This window comes from Salarias fasciatus, chromosome 20 (assembly GCF_902148845.1).
Source record: "Salarias fasciatus chromosome 20, fSalaFa1.1, whole genome shotgun sequence".
NCBI classification, from domain to species: domain Eukaryota; kingdom Metazoa; phylum Chordata; class Actinopteri; order Blenniiformes; family Blenniidae; genus Salarias; species Salarias fasciatus.
The window spans coordinates 24615591-24627588 of NC_043764.1; the positions used below are offsets into that span (position 1 = coordinate 24615591).

An 11998-nucleotide genomic window follows, 5' to 3' on the forward strand; every position below is an offset into this window, starting at 1 on the left:
ACGCACGCACGCACGCACGCACACACACACACACACACACACACACACACACACACACACACACACACACACACACACACACACACGCACACACACACACAGAGGCAACTATTGCTGTGTATCAATCTCATAGTTATGCTTCCATCTAGTGGCCTGGATAGAGAGAGCAGGGGCGTTCTTTCTCTTTTGTTTTCTTTCTTTTTCAAATTCAGTATCTTTCAATAATACATTTTTATCTGTGTAAATCATCAAATTAAAAAAACTAAAATAAAAATAAACTTCAATTAACGTGACGACGTTTACAAGACGTGACAGCTACTTCCTGATACGTCATCAGCAGCCAGCCAATGAGCGCTCGTGTTTTCAGAGCTTAGCCCGGTAATGCTGGAGAATGTAAATCTGCCTTTCTGCAGCCGTTCATCTTTGATCAACATTTTATTTGGAGAGAATTGGGAGAAGTTTGTGCCAGATCGTCAACGCATCGGGATGAATGTGAGATTCATGCGAGCACATGGCGGGCAGGTGTAACGGAGCGTTCGGGAAATACTCCACCGAGCACACAGATGTCTGATCCCCCAGCAGAGGTAAATAACACACACACACACACACACACACACACACACACACACACACACACACACACACACACACTACGATACACGCATACATACATGCGACCTGCATCGTGCACGGACACACACGCTCACACACAGCTGTGGCTCTTCTCGCTGAGAGCAGACTGTATAGGTCTGTCCTGATGCCTCGTGGCCGTATTTCATGTTCAAGGGTTGTGGTTTAATTACATTCACAGCACAAAGAAGGGTAGAAAAAAGAAAGAGGAGCGATGCTCCATCAATTAACCGCGAGCAGGTATCTGAGGACTTTAACCCCACAGCCTGAATTCTGATGAAACGTGTCCTTTTGTGTGTAAAAGGTGAGGTCCATGTCAGATAAGCTCAGTGTAAAGTTTAAACCAGTCTGTCTTTCTTTTAGGGGAGTAAAACCCAGTCTAAAGCCTGTTCTGAGATTTCAACGAATGGCTCTAGGATATTTCCTACATGCTGTAACGTGATAAATGTCCCAGATTCCACTGCCTTATTGCATACTTTTATTTGCAGCCATGACATGACAAACTTATGCTTGGATTTGTGTTTGATTACAGAGTGTATTATTGTAATCGTGTATTATTATAATGTAACTTATGTCATGCAGTGGCACCAGGGAGGTTTCTGAATGCCCCCAAATGTGCTTTACAGCACTGCAAACATACAGCCATAGTTTATGGCAGATTCCATGGTTTCTCTTCCTAGCTGTCTGCCTTCCCAATATTCACTACACACATTTTAGTAGATTCATCAGTCAGGTTGTAGCTGGAGCCGTCCCTCCTTCAGTCACTCCTCATTATAGACCTGAAAGCTTTCTGTTTATTCTCTTTCACAAATACAATACAGCCAATAATGAAGGATTTCTGTGATTTGTTTCCTAATATATGTATCTCAAACACTTCAATACTATTTTCTTTCTGTACCGCCTTGCTGCCTTTAGGCCAGTAAAGGCCGTCATCGTAAAATACAACTGGTTATCATTTGACTTCCTTAGTAAAATAAAGGTGACATTAAAAGAAACAAATGGAATGGATGAAGAATCACGTGATCACAAAGATAAGCAGGGGATCTTAGAAGTGCTCCACACATCCGCACAGTGATGTGTAGCATTTTTAAGGTGAATGTGAACTTTCTCATGTTTGTCTTTTGTGCCCTAAGCATATAATAAACGGAAGAATGTAAATAGATGCAACTACAGGACTTTCAGGTTATGCAAGCCTGTTTCTGCTGCATATGTTGTTGTGTTCTGCCAGATATGCTGTAGCTGGTCGCTCGTCGCCGCGTCGGAGTCTCAGTCAGCATGAAGAGCCCCGGCTCCAGATGGGCCCTGCTGCTGGGCTTCTTGCTGGGGGCCTGCAGCATGTACGTCTTCCTGCACCAGGTGTGGTTTGAAAGGAGCTACCCACTGCTGTCGGAAGCTCAGGAAAAAGCCGCCGCAGGAGGAGGGGTGAGACCAACCACCTGGAGGAAGATGGGAGCCGCTCTCATCAACGTGCCCTTCCCTCAAGATTCAGGTGCGGTGCAGCTTCAGTCCACCACAGATTAGATTAACAATTCATCATGCAGTTTGAAATTATGTTTTATCTGCAGTTTTTCTCTTCATCCATAGTAAAGAAGACAGTTTTCCATTTAAATCCAAAGTCATTCAGTTAAAACATGCTGTGCTGTTTAACTATTTTGACCTTTATGTATAAAACGCACGCTAAATTACAACACTGATATCAGGAGCTCTTTTGTGTTGTAACCATTAAAAACAGGAACTTAGTGGGACTTTCCACAGTGAAGCACTGTTTTTACTGATATGAAGTTCTTGTTTTAGTCAGTCTGTTCACATTCAGGGACTTTTTTTTTCCACTTTTTGTTAAATATCATGAAAGTGTATTGAAATTCCAGAAGAAAGTTTGGATTAAATCAGGCGTTTGCTCGTCTACAGCTGTGACCAGATGTGTTGTCCTGTCGCCCTCCAGACGAAGACAGCCGGGTGGCCGATGCCTTGTACCAGAAGGTCCGGATTCTGTGCTGGGTGATGACGGGGCCGTATAACCTGGAGAGCAAGGCTCGCCACGTGAAGGCCACCTGGAGCCGCCACTGCAACATCGTGGTGTTCATGAGCTCCGTGGACGACCCCGACTTCCCCACCGTGGGCCTGGGAACCACCGAGGGTCGGGACCAGCTCTACTGGAAGACCATCCGTGCTTTCCATTATGTCCACGAACACTACCTGAGCCAGGCGGACTGGTTCCTGAAGGCGGACGACGACACGTTCGTGGTGGTGGACAACCTGCGCTGGCTGCTCTCCAACCACACCCCCGAACAGCCCGTTTATTTTGGGAAGCGCTTCAAGCCCTACACCAAGCAGGGCTACATGAGCGGGGGCGCCGGGTACGTGCTGAGCAGAGAGGCCCTCAAGAGATTTGTGGAAGGCTTTCGGACCAAGGTGTGCACGCACACCACCCCCGTGGAGGACCTGGCGCTGGGGCAGTGCCTGGAGAAGATGGGCGTTCTGGCCGGGGACTCCAGAGACACGCGGCAGCGAGAAACTTTCCACCCGTTTGTGCCAGAGCACCACTTAACCGCCAAGTTTCCCAAGAGCTTCTGGTACTGGAGTTACTGTTACTACCCGATTGTTGAGGCAAGTCCCCTCTCTATTCTGTTTTATTGGGTTTTACACATCAGTCGAACTCAACTCAGCAAGTGCTCAAGTCACATCTGAAAGCCGGTGCTCTTCACGGATGGTTGTGGGATAAGGCAGATGTCCTGCGGAGTGGATTAGTGTCATTAGGACGGTTGAAGTCAGGTTAATATTCCCGTCCTCGTAAGAAACTGAACCGCTTGTTAAAAAATCCTTTAACATCATTAGTGTAAATCAGCTCTTAAAGTGAGAGAATTCTTTTATTGAAATGTGCGTCTGATGCTTTTTCTTCTTCTTCTTCTTCTCCTCAAAGTGTTTTGTTTATCTTGATTTAAATGAGTTCAGCAAAAACACAGAAGTTGCTTTGAATCAGCCGTCGGTGGAAGAATAACCGAATAAAAGAGGCGTGGGTTTGTGTCCCTCTCAGATTACACACCTGACCCCTTTGCAGATGGAGTGGATTGAAGTGGGCGGAGTTCATGTTAAAGTAGATGATTGCAGCACAGACAGTGTCCTGCTCACAAAAGGAAAATTGGTCAATTTGTTGCTGATGATGCAGCCATTGTATTACTCTCTGCAATTAAAATGAGAATAGTTCATTATGGATTTTGAATGGAGCTGTTTTGTCACTGGTCTTTGAAAAGGATTCTAGAAAACAAATATATGTTTAACATGAAATGTATTCATTTTTTTCTGCTGCTCTTAACACCAAGTAACACAGAAGAAAGAGTAGGACCAGTGGTAATTGTAGGCCGTTTTTTTTTTTTTTTTATTTAGGTCATTCTGTTGCACTTCAGACCTTAATTATTCACATTAAGCTCATATCGGCATATAAATGAGCAATACTGGGGCATAAAACAGGACGGCGGATCATGTGCAACAAGCTATTTATCCTAAATAATTCAAATATTATTTCAGTGTTGTTAAACAAAAGGCTTATGGGTCAAAATCGGCCCGCAAGAGGCTCCAGTGCAGCCTGCCAAACCGCCAAGAAAATGTTAAAGATGTCAAAGAAAACATTTTTTTGACAAGATTCTTAAGAGGAGCAAACAACACTGAGATGTTGTGATGCTGCCATGAAAGCTACAGATTAGCATTAGCCTCAAAGCCATGCTGTCAGGGTGAGTTTGTTTAAACATGCAGAGTGCACCAGCTTTTGGGAAATTTCAGTAAATTTTGCTCCAGAAGATTTCATTACATTTGGCTTTATGTTGAGATTGTCGTCATTTTCAGTTGTAATGTTTGGTTTTGCAAAAATCTAGATGTTTTTCATTACATATCAGCACCACAGCCGAGAAAAACATTAAGGTTTGAAGTAAATATATAAAGGCCCGTCCATGCTTCACATGTACGCGTTTCCGCGTCCGCTTTGGAAGGTCCGCGCACCACCGATGCGGACGCGCTTTCTCCCATGCTACATTTTGAGCTCAGCTGTGCGCGTCTCATGCAGGCGCGGTGATCCACGCAGCCTCGAGAAGCTTTTCCGGCTCTACAGACTGTTTATCTGCTCCTTTATTACGGATTATTTAGAGAAAATTAAGCACATACATTGTCAGTACATTATCTTTAAGTATTAAAGTTTATTTAGCCTTTTTTTTTTTTTTTCTGTTTCTGAATCGCGGGGCGGCGCCGGAGCGATTAGTTACTTTTTCACTTCTGTCTGCAGACCTTCTCCTCCCTCCAGGCAGTCTGCTCTCTCTTTCCACGAGTTTTTCACTCTTTCGGTGTCTTTAAGTGGAGCCATCAGGCTGGAGCTCCGTCTACTTTCACTTTTACCGTCATGTTTTGTCTGCTATGGCGCTCTGGCGCAGGCGCACACTTCCGCGACCTGAGCGCAATGCGCAACGCGTTCTCAAATTCTGGCTGCTGCTGCCCCTTAATGGCACTATTTCACCAGTCTGACCCACTCCAGATGAAATTGACCTGTGGCTAAGCCCCGCCCCCCCTAGTTACTGTTGTTGTCAATGTCGAATCATTTGTCCAAGTTTTGTTAATGAGATAAAATAAACCCCGTTGTTTATCCTTTCGGGAAGCCTTGTATTAAATACATGGTTCTTAAATTACTTAAATAGGCAAGAAAACAATAAAAGCGTCGTCAGCTCAAATTTTTCTCCACAGAGTCCAGGCCGTTGGCGGTTGAATTTTGGTTGGTTTATGTTAGGAGATAGGACAGAGTCAAAGGTCAAATGCGCTGTATGCGGCCCCTGAACTAAACTGCACCTGACAACCCTGATTTATCTAATCACCAGCACACAGACAGGAAATATTTAAAGTCAATAAGTAGTGAAGAAGTTCTACTGTTCATCGATTTGTGCCATCATGTTCATGATCTAACGGCATACTGCTGCTGATCATTTATTCTGACACATGTTGAAATAGAATAAGTAACAGTGTGTTGTGGTTTGTGGTGTGTGTGTGTGTGTGTGTGTGTGTGTGTGTGTGTGTGTGTGTGTGTGTGTGTGTGTGTGTGTGTGTGTGTGTGTGTGTGTGTGTGTGTGTGTGTGTGTGTGTCTTTCCTCTCCAGGGTCCACAGTGCTGCTCGGACCTCGCCGTATCTTTCCATTACGTGGATCCAAAGCTGATGTACACGCTGGAGTACTTCACCTACCACCTGAGAGCGTACGGCTACACGCCACGCTACCGGCCCTCGGTGCGCCTCGGTCTGGACCTGAGCTCGCCGCCACAAAAGACCGCGACGGTGAAACTCAAAGCGGCGAAGGCGGAGGAGGAGGAGAAGCTCGACGTGACCGCCGAGGTTTCTGGGAACCGAACCAAAGAAGAGCGGCGGCAGGAGAGGAAGGAGGGAGGGGATGTGAAGTGGCTTCCCGCTGAGAACAGGACGGCGGTCGCTCGGGAGAGGCGCCGCTGATTCACCGCTGCGGCGTCGATTTAATCTGAGCTACATCAGAATCCACCGCTGTGGTTAAAAACTGCTCACAGGAGTCTGAACGCTCTGATTCGGATCAGTTTGTTCTCCTCTCGGTGCGAGCGGTGAGTGTTACTGCTTCTCAGTGGCAGCTATGAGGAGAGCTCAGTACTTCAGTATCAATTCAGTTAAACCCGTCATGTGAGGAGTCGGTGACACGACCACAGTGTTTCAGATCAGAGCAACAGTGTCTTATACGGGACAACTATACAGTAACGGATGTGTTTTTTCAGTCACTTCGTCTTTTTGCTTATTAATCCCCTGAATCCTGTCTTAACATTCTGTTTGTGGAACCTTTGATTCTCTGATGTTTTATTTAATATGCTTTTGTTAATTATAAAGATTTTTGTTTTCATTTAGCAACCCCTTGAAAAAATACACAAATTTAATTTGATAATCAGGAGGATTGTTAAATTTTTTTGGAAAGTCTGTTTGTGTTTCCCCTTTAATTTTTTTTTTTTTTTTTTTTTTTTTTTTTTTGGTCATTTGTAATTGAACAATAATGCAAACTCTAAATCCAGAGCCAGGAGTGATGGAATGATTGTTTTGGGTGAATAAGAAGAAACAGCGTGTTGTATTTTTTTTTGTTTCTGACTGACATTAAAAGCTCTGCAGAAAGAGTGAGCGCTGGAAACATCCTGTGAATCGGTTTGTCGACACTGCAGCTGCACACGAACACAGTGTTATAATAAAACTCCCAGTAACTTGCCAAACCATTTTATATAACCCAACAGTGTGACTGAGCATCTACCCAGGAACTGAGCGTCTATGGTCAAATGCACCAACATTTACATGAATAAATTATGTATAAAAATTATGTTTATTTTCAGCTTTGGAGGGAAAAAAAAAAGAATAACATGATAAAGAAATAGAATGTATCACCTCTAATTATGTTTGATATTCAGGTAAAACAAGTACAATCTGCTTAGTTTATGATCACGTTCATGAGCCATCTGACGGGTGTACGGTGTGAATCAGATCTCTTCAGTCTTTTCCATCAGACGAGGCGTTATCGCTGCAGCTCCCGGTGATCTTCTGCCACTGCAGCCGGATGAAAGTCCTTTCAACTGTGGATGATTAAAGCCCCTGAAGTAACCTGCAATAAACCAAATCATACATGTATTTAGATGATATTCTCATTGCATGTTTTCCAATTTTGACATAGTGTTAATTAAAATGTTGGACCTGGAGCAGCGGAGGTTTTCAAAAAGCTCTTGTGTTGTTTAACCCCTGATCAAGCAGGTTGAGGGTTAAGCTGACGACTATCAGCAGAAGATAGTAGATGAAAAACATGAAGCACTCACCTCAGCCTGCACTTGTTGAGGAAAATGCCTCTCCTCTCTGGATACTCTCTCCTCCAGGGGCCATTATCTGTGAAGCGGACATCATAGTCCCATATAGATATACTGTCTGTAAGACGGATAAGGTGAATTCCTGAAGTAGTTTTAATGGATCAAATGAATTGCCAAACGCACCAGACTCTGAGTTTCTCCTTCCCATGAGGCCAACAAAAATGTCATGCATTTCCCCTGAGGAAAGAGAGCAACATGTTAAATATAGTGTGACGATTAGAATGGCTTCAAAATATTTTGCTATTAAGCGAGACAAGTCTTACTTTTTTGTGGTGCTGGTACATCATTTGCCTCTAATACACACACAAAAAAAAAGTCAAAAATGAATTTATGACCAATTAAAAACACACAAGAAGATAAATCACAGCCTTCACAGCACACGTTCATTTATTTGGTGTATTATTGTCTCACCGGCGCTCCTTCTGCCCATCAGACCTACAAAGCTGTCATAATCCAAGTCGCTGTACCTCTTCAGAATATTTCGCTTGATGTTGTCCAAGCCTGCAGTCTGCTGTAATCACGAGAAGAAGAAAAAATGTTTTCAAATGTGCACTCATACTCGAATTTTACGCATCGTGAAACCTACGTCTGAAGTGGATCTGCGCGATCCGGGCTCCTCGCACCCACACCGGCTGTACTGAAGTTTCATGATGAGGATCAAAGTCACCAGCAGCAATCCTCCTCTCATTTTCCCAGCACCACCTGTGCAAAGATCCACATCGTTATTTATTATGGCTTTACTCCTGCACAGAAAAAAAACAAAAAACAAAAAAACACATCCATAGCCTACCTGTTGCGCACAACCCGGTGCGTAATCGGTGCGTAAAAGCGCACGGCTCCAGATTGGCCAAAATAGCCAATGAACGTTTTTTGTTTAAAGCATAATCGATGAATTATTGCTAAGATGTTCTTGGAAACTTAATTCTACCAAGAAATATTAATAATATATGCACAAAAACTAGTTTTCATTGAGTAATATGATGTTCCAATATTCAGAGGTTATCACACACTTAATTAATTAACAAAGCAACTGCAAAAAAAAAAAATTAAAGCAGTTAAATGTGCTTTTGGTCCTTACCTGTTTTCTGTCGAGCAGATATTTTGGAGAACGGCTCAGCTGCGAGCGCTCGGAGTGGTGTGGAAACGACTGGATCCTGCAGCGAGATCAAGTCAGCATGAGTGAGGCGTCCACGCTCTGGGTAATAAATAATAGCGGGATACCTGCGTAACGCCAATCAGCAGCTGGAGCGTAGGTGGGGTATTAGGTCTTATATCACGCAGTACTGAAGGCTACATATAGTCTGATGGTCATGATGTTGCCCAGAGCCCTCCTTCTAAAGACGCAATCAAAAAAAAAAAAAAAAGAAAAAGAAAAAGAAAAGAGAGAGATGCATGACGACGACGTACGTCTACAGACTCCAGCCCACCTCTTTGTCATGTTTGGGATTTTTTTTTTAAATGTTCTGCTCTGATTCCTCTGTCTACGAATAAAATAAACAAGTGATCAACATAATTTGAACGTGATTTATAGTGTCAGTGTATGTGAGGCTGTCAGGCACACATTGGAGGCATAAGTGCCTTATTTCCTCTCCACTGAACCCGTCAGCAGTAATTGTCAGCAGTCATTTTTTTTTTCCAACATCAGCCGACATGGATTTTAATTCACTTTTATGGCTTATGTTTTTGTATACACGGAAAGCTCACTTCCATTTATTACGTTTCTTTTAAACAAAGAGGTTGTTTGGATAGACACATCTCCAGACTCAGAGTGACACATGGAGTAACACATAATTCTGAGAGTCACTTGAAATAATTTTCATTGGTGCTAAAGTCTCTGTTAACTCTGACAGCTGGTGAGATGAAAGATCTGTCATTAAGTGCCCAGTGTGTTTCACCCTATAGACTTACCTCTGCATTTGGTTCTGGTTAAACCTGCACAGACTGGCAGGAGGGGAACGTTTGGTTTTCATGTCAATCCAAATATATTTCTGATCATCAGCTGTTGAAAGAAAGTTGAGTACAGTGCTCATACAAATCTATTTTTTCCTCTTGCAATTACACAAGCAATTACACTTGTGTGTGTGTGTGTGTGTGTGTGTGTGTGTGTGTGTGTGTGTGTGCGTGCGTGTGCACTGAGAATGCAAATAAGCATGAATAAATCAGTAAAGCTTGAAAAGTTTGAGATCATAGCTGGAAAAACAGACGGGGACGAGCTGCAGATTCCTCTGACTGCGGCCTCTGGAGATTTCAGCCACATAGGAAGGGCTGTGACTCCAACAACAAAGCGTCAGCCCACAGTCCTAATGCTGTTTTCACAAAAGGTTAATAAGTATGTTTCAGAGAAGACTTCCCATTTCCATATTTGTCCTGTTCCTGCAGGGGTGGGGGGGTTAGGTGAGGGGGTAGCAGCAGTGCAGGGATTGGGATGGGAGATCTGACAGAAGTCGGGAAGTCATTAATTGCATTTTTGCATAATTGATGAGTGTTTTTTCCGTTATCTCCCGTCGTAATCAAAGCACCCCTGGTTTTGGAGTAACAAAGAGCGCAGGAGGAGAACCAGAGGCAGTTTATCCACAACATGCCACAGCATGGGAAGCGCCTCATCTGCCTCGGTGCTGTGTGCGCTGGGGGCCCAGATGGATGTCCTGCAATATATCACAGGTAGACCAATGCCCTGCGGACGGCCGAACATTATGACATGAATGAATGTCATCCATTCCCAGCATCTGACTCGCAATCAAATCTCTTTCTCTCCCATTATGGATGAACTCCCCTCAGAGCGGCAGACGGCTGCAGAGCTGTTTGGACAGTTTCTGGACCCGGCAGGTCCGCAGGATGTTCACGCTTGGTTCAGTAACGGCGGGTGGCCAGTGGTGAATGGTCTGGGAAAGAAAAAAAGATACAGTTCATCCACATGCTGAAAGCTTTTACATTTAAATGTGTCTTAAGACATGGACAGTCGGTGGCTCTCATTTGGCGTCACTGCTATGAAAATTTTTAATGTTTCAAACAAAGTTATTTGACTATATCAAGTGTAGAATGTCAATACCCCAACAATTAATCCATTTATTCCCAATATTTAAAGATGATATTCATCCAGTATCCTGGTTTACTGACTGAAGCCTTCTTGATGTGAAGCATTTTGGTATTTTTGTCCCCACTTGTTGCCAGCCGTCCAGTTTGGCAGCACAGGTTGTTTGAAAGTCCACGCGAGGGCAAGAGAAAACAACTTCCGTCCCCTGCTGTTGTGTAACTGTTGAAGGAAGGCGGCGGCTGGAGCCTGGAGTACAGTGACTCTCTGTTTTCTCCCCCTCCGTCTCTCTAATGGAGCTGCCAATCATGCCTCCGTGCATGTGTGAACACCGTCACAGACACACAGTTCATCAGACACTTAGTGGCCGTGCCTGCTGGTCACCGCTGCTTGTGGCGACATGAAGACTAAAATAAGCAGATCAGGATGATTCCAGGCTCCTCCATGGTGGATCGTATGACACACCTGTCAATAATTGAGTTAATGGGCTGTAATCTAATGGGGGGGGGGGGGATTTATCTCGGAGTCTGCTCTATGCTTCTCCGTGAGCCATGCAAAATGACTTTGATGGATGTAGTTTTTTGTTGCACGCACTCCTTCCTGATCTGTGACTGGGGAGGTCCTGAAGTGTCACTTCCATCTAAATGTTAATTTGAAGGCTGCTTCTTTAAAACTGGCATGGATGTTGATAAGCCTTGAAGTCTATTAGCATAAGTCCACATTGTGTGTGTGTTTGTGTGTGTGTGTGTGTGTGTGTGTGTGTGTGTGCAACTGTTACCTACGATGTTTCTGAACCAGCACGTTCTTTCTCCTCAGTGTTTACCGAAAGTGTTTTTCTGCTTTCGACTCGTCAGAAGCCGGTTGTCCCCTTTAATCTTCTCTCGGGGACAATAGTTGACACTCAGGCCCTCGGGGGAGAAAATAAAACTCTCCGCGGCTCTTTAGTCGCTCAAATCACTCTACTTTTTTTTTTCTTTTTTTTTTTTTTTTCAACTGGCAACAATTTTGGGTCAATCTTCAAGCGGTATTGCACGTTTTTCTCCCATCTTGCAGCGAGGATGCTCTCAGAGAGACATTAGCGTCCCGCTCATCATCACAGACACAATCACCGTCCATCACAGCGCATCCTGACAACATCCTGCTATTTGCACTTCAGTCCCTAAAATGGGTGCCGTCACATGCTCAAGTTGCAGAAATTACTTCTTGTTTTCTGTCTGGAACGTGCATGAAAAACGACAAAACCTTTGGAACTTTTCTTCATCAGCAAAGTTTCTTTTTTTTTTATCAGACAGTTTATTATTAAACAGGGTTAGGTTCAAAGATTTTGGGAAAAGGTCATAAAATGTTTACCTGACTCGTTTTCATGCCGAGACACACTGTAATGCCAAAGTAAGATCCTGTAATATTCCTTCAGCTATTGTTAATAAACATTTAGATTTAGTGATTTGATGA

General features: G+C 43.8%; 2 protein-coding genes across 4 annotated transcripts; one reads left to right on the forward strand and one right to left on the reverse strand.

The window, feature by feature from the left end:
• The first annotated feature begins 418 nt into the window (after positions 1 to 418).
• Positions 419 to 6600, forward strand: c1galt1la (core 1 synthase, glycoprotein-N-acetylgalactosamine 3-beta-galactosyltransferase 1, like a). Of its 2 annotated transcripts, XM_030118001.1 has the most exons (4): positions 419 to 584; positions 1859 to 2119; positions 2573 to 3237; positions 5762 to 6600. In XM_030118001.1, the coding sequence occupies exons 2-4, from the start codon at positions 1906 to 1908 to the stop codon at positions 6104 to 6106; spliced, it is 1224 nt and encodes a 407-aa protein (XP_029973861.1). In that variant the 5' UTR covers positions 419 to 584; positions 1859 to 1905; the 3' UTR covers positions 6107 to 6600. The 2 variants fall into 2 exon arrangements, with proteins under 2 accessions (XP_029973861.1, XP_029973862.1); XM_030118002.1 differs by lacking the exon at positions 419 to 584 and having other exon boundaries at positions 1659 to 2119.
• Positions 6601 to 6943: 343 nt separating this feature from the next.
• tac3a (tachykinin precursor 3a) lies at positions 6944 to 8783 on the reverse strand. Of its 2 annotated transcripts, none has more exons than XM_030118004.1 (7): positions 8594 to 8783; positions 8102 to 8217; positions 7927 to 8026; positions 7779 to 7808; positions 7639 to 7692; positions 7468 to 7534; positions 6944 to 7259 (listed from the first exon to the last, which is right to left on the reverse strand). In XM_030118004.1, the coding sequence occupies exons 2-7, from the start codon at positions 8201 to 8203 to the stop codon at positions 7241 to 7243; spliced, it is 372 nt and encodes a 123-aa protein (XP_029973864.1). In that variant the 5' UTR covers positions 8204 to 8217; positions 8594 to 8783; the 3' UTR covers positions 6944 to 7240. The 2 variants fall into 2 exon arrangements, with proteins under 2 accessions (XP_029973864.1, XP_029973865.1); XM_030118005.1 differs by having other exon boundaries at positions 7927 to 8023; positions 8594 to 8768.
• Between the last annotated feature and the right edge of the window lie 3215 nt (positions 8784 to 11998).

Excerpts from the sequence above, each read along its gene's own strand:
- c1galt1la (XM_030118001.1), top strand. The coding sequence starts at position 1,906 with ATGAAGAGCCCCGGCTCCAGATGGGCCCTGCTGCTGGGCTTCTTGCTG. Across the intron at positions 2,120-2,572 it reads GCCCTTCCCTCAAGATTCAG|ACGAAGACAGCCGGGTGGCC; the intron begins GTGCGGTGCAGC and ends GTCGCCCTCCAG. Across the intron at positions 3,238-5,761 it reads GTTACTACCCGATTGTTGAG|GGTCCACAGTGCTGCTCGGA; the intron begins GCAAGTCCCCTC and ends TTTCCTCTCCAG.
- tac3a (XM_030118004.1), bottom strand. The coding sequence starts at position 8,203 with ATGAGAGGAGGATTGCTGCTGGTGACTTTGATCCTCATCATGAAACTT. Across the intron at positions 8,027-8,101 it reads CGCGCAGATCCACTTCAGAC|CAGACTGCAGGCTTGGACAA; the intron begins GTAGGTTTCACG and ends TCGTGATTACAG. Across the intron at positions 7,809-7,926 it reads GATGGGCAGAAGGAGCGCCG|AGGCAAATGATGTACCAGCA; the intron begins GTGAGACAATAA and ends TGTGTGTATTAG.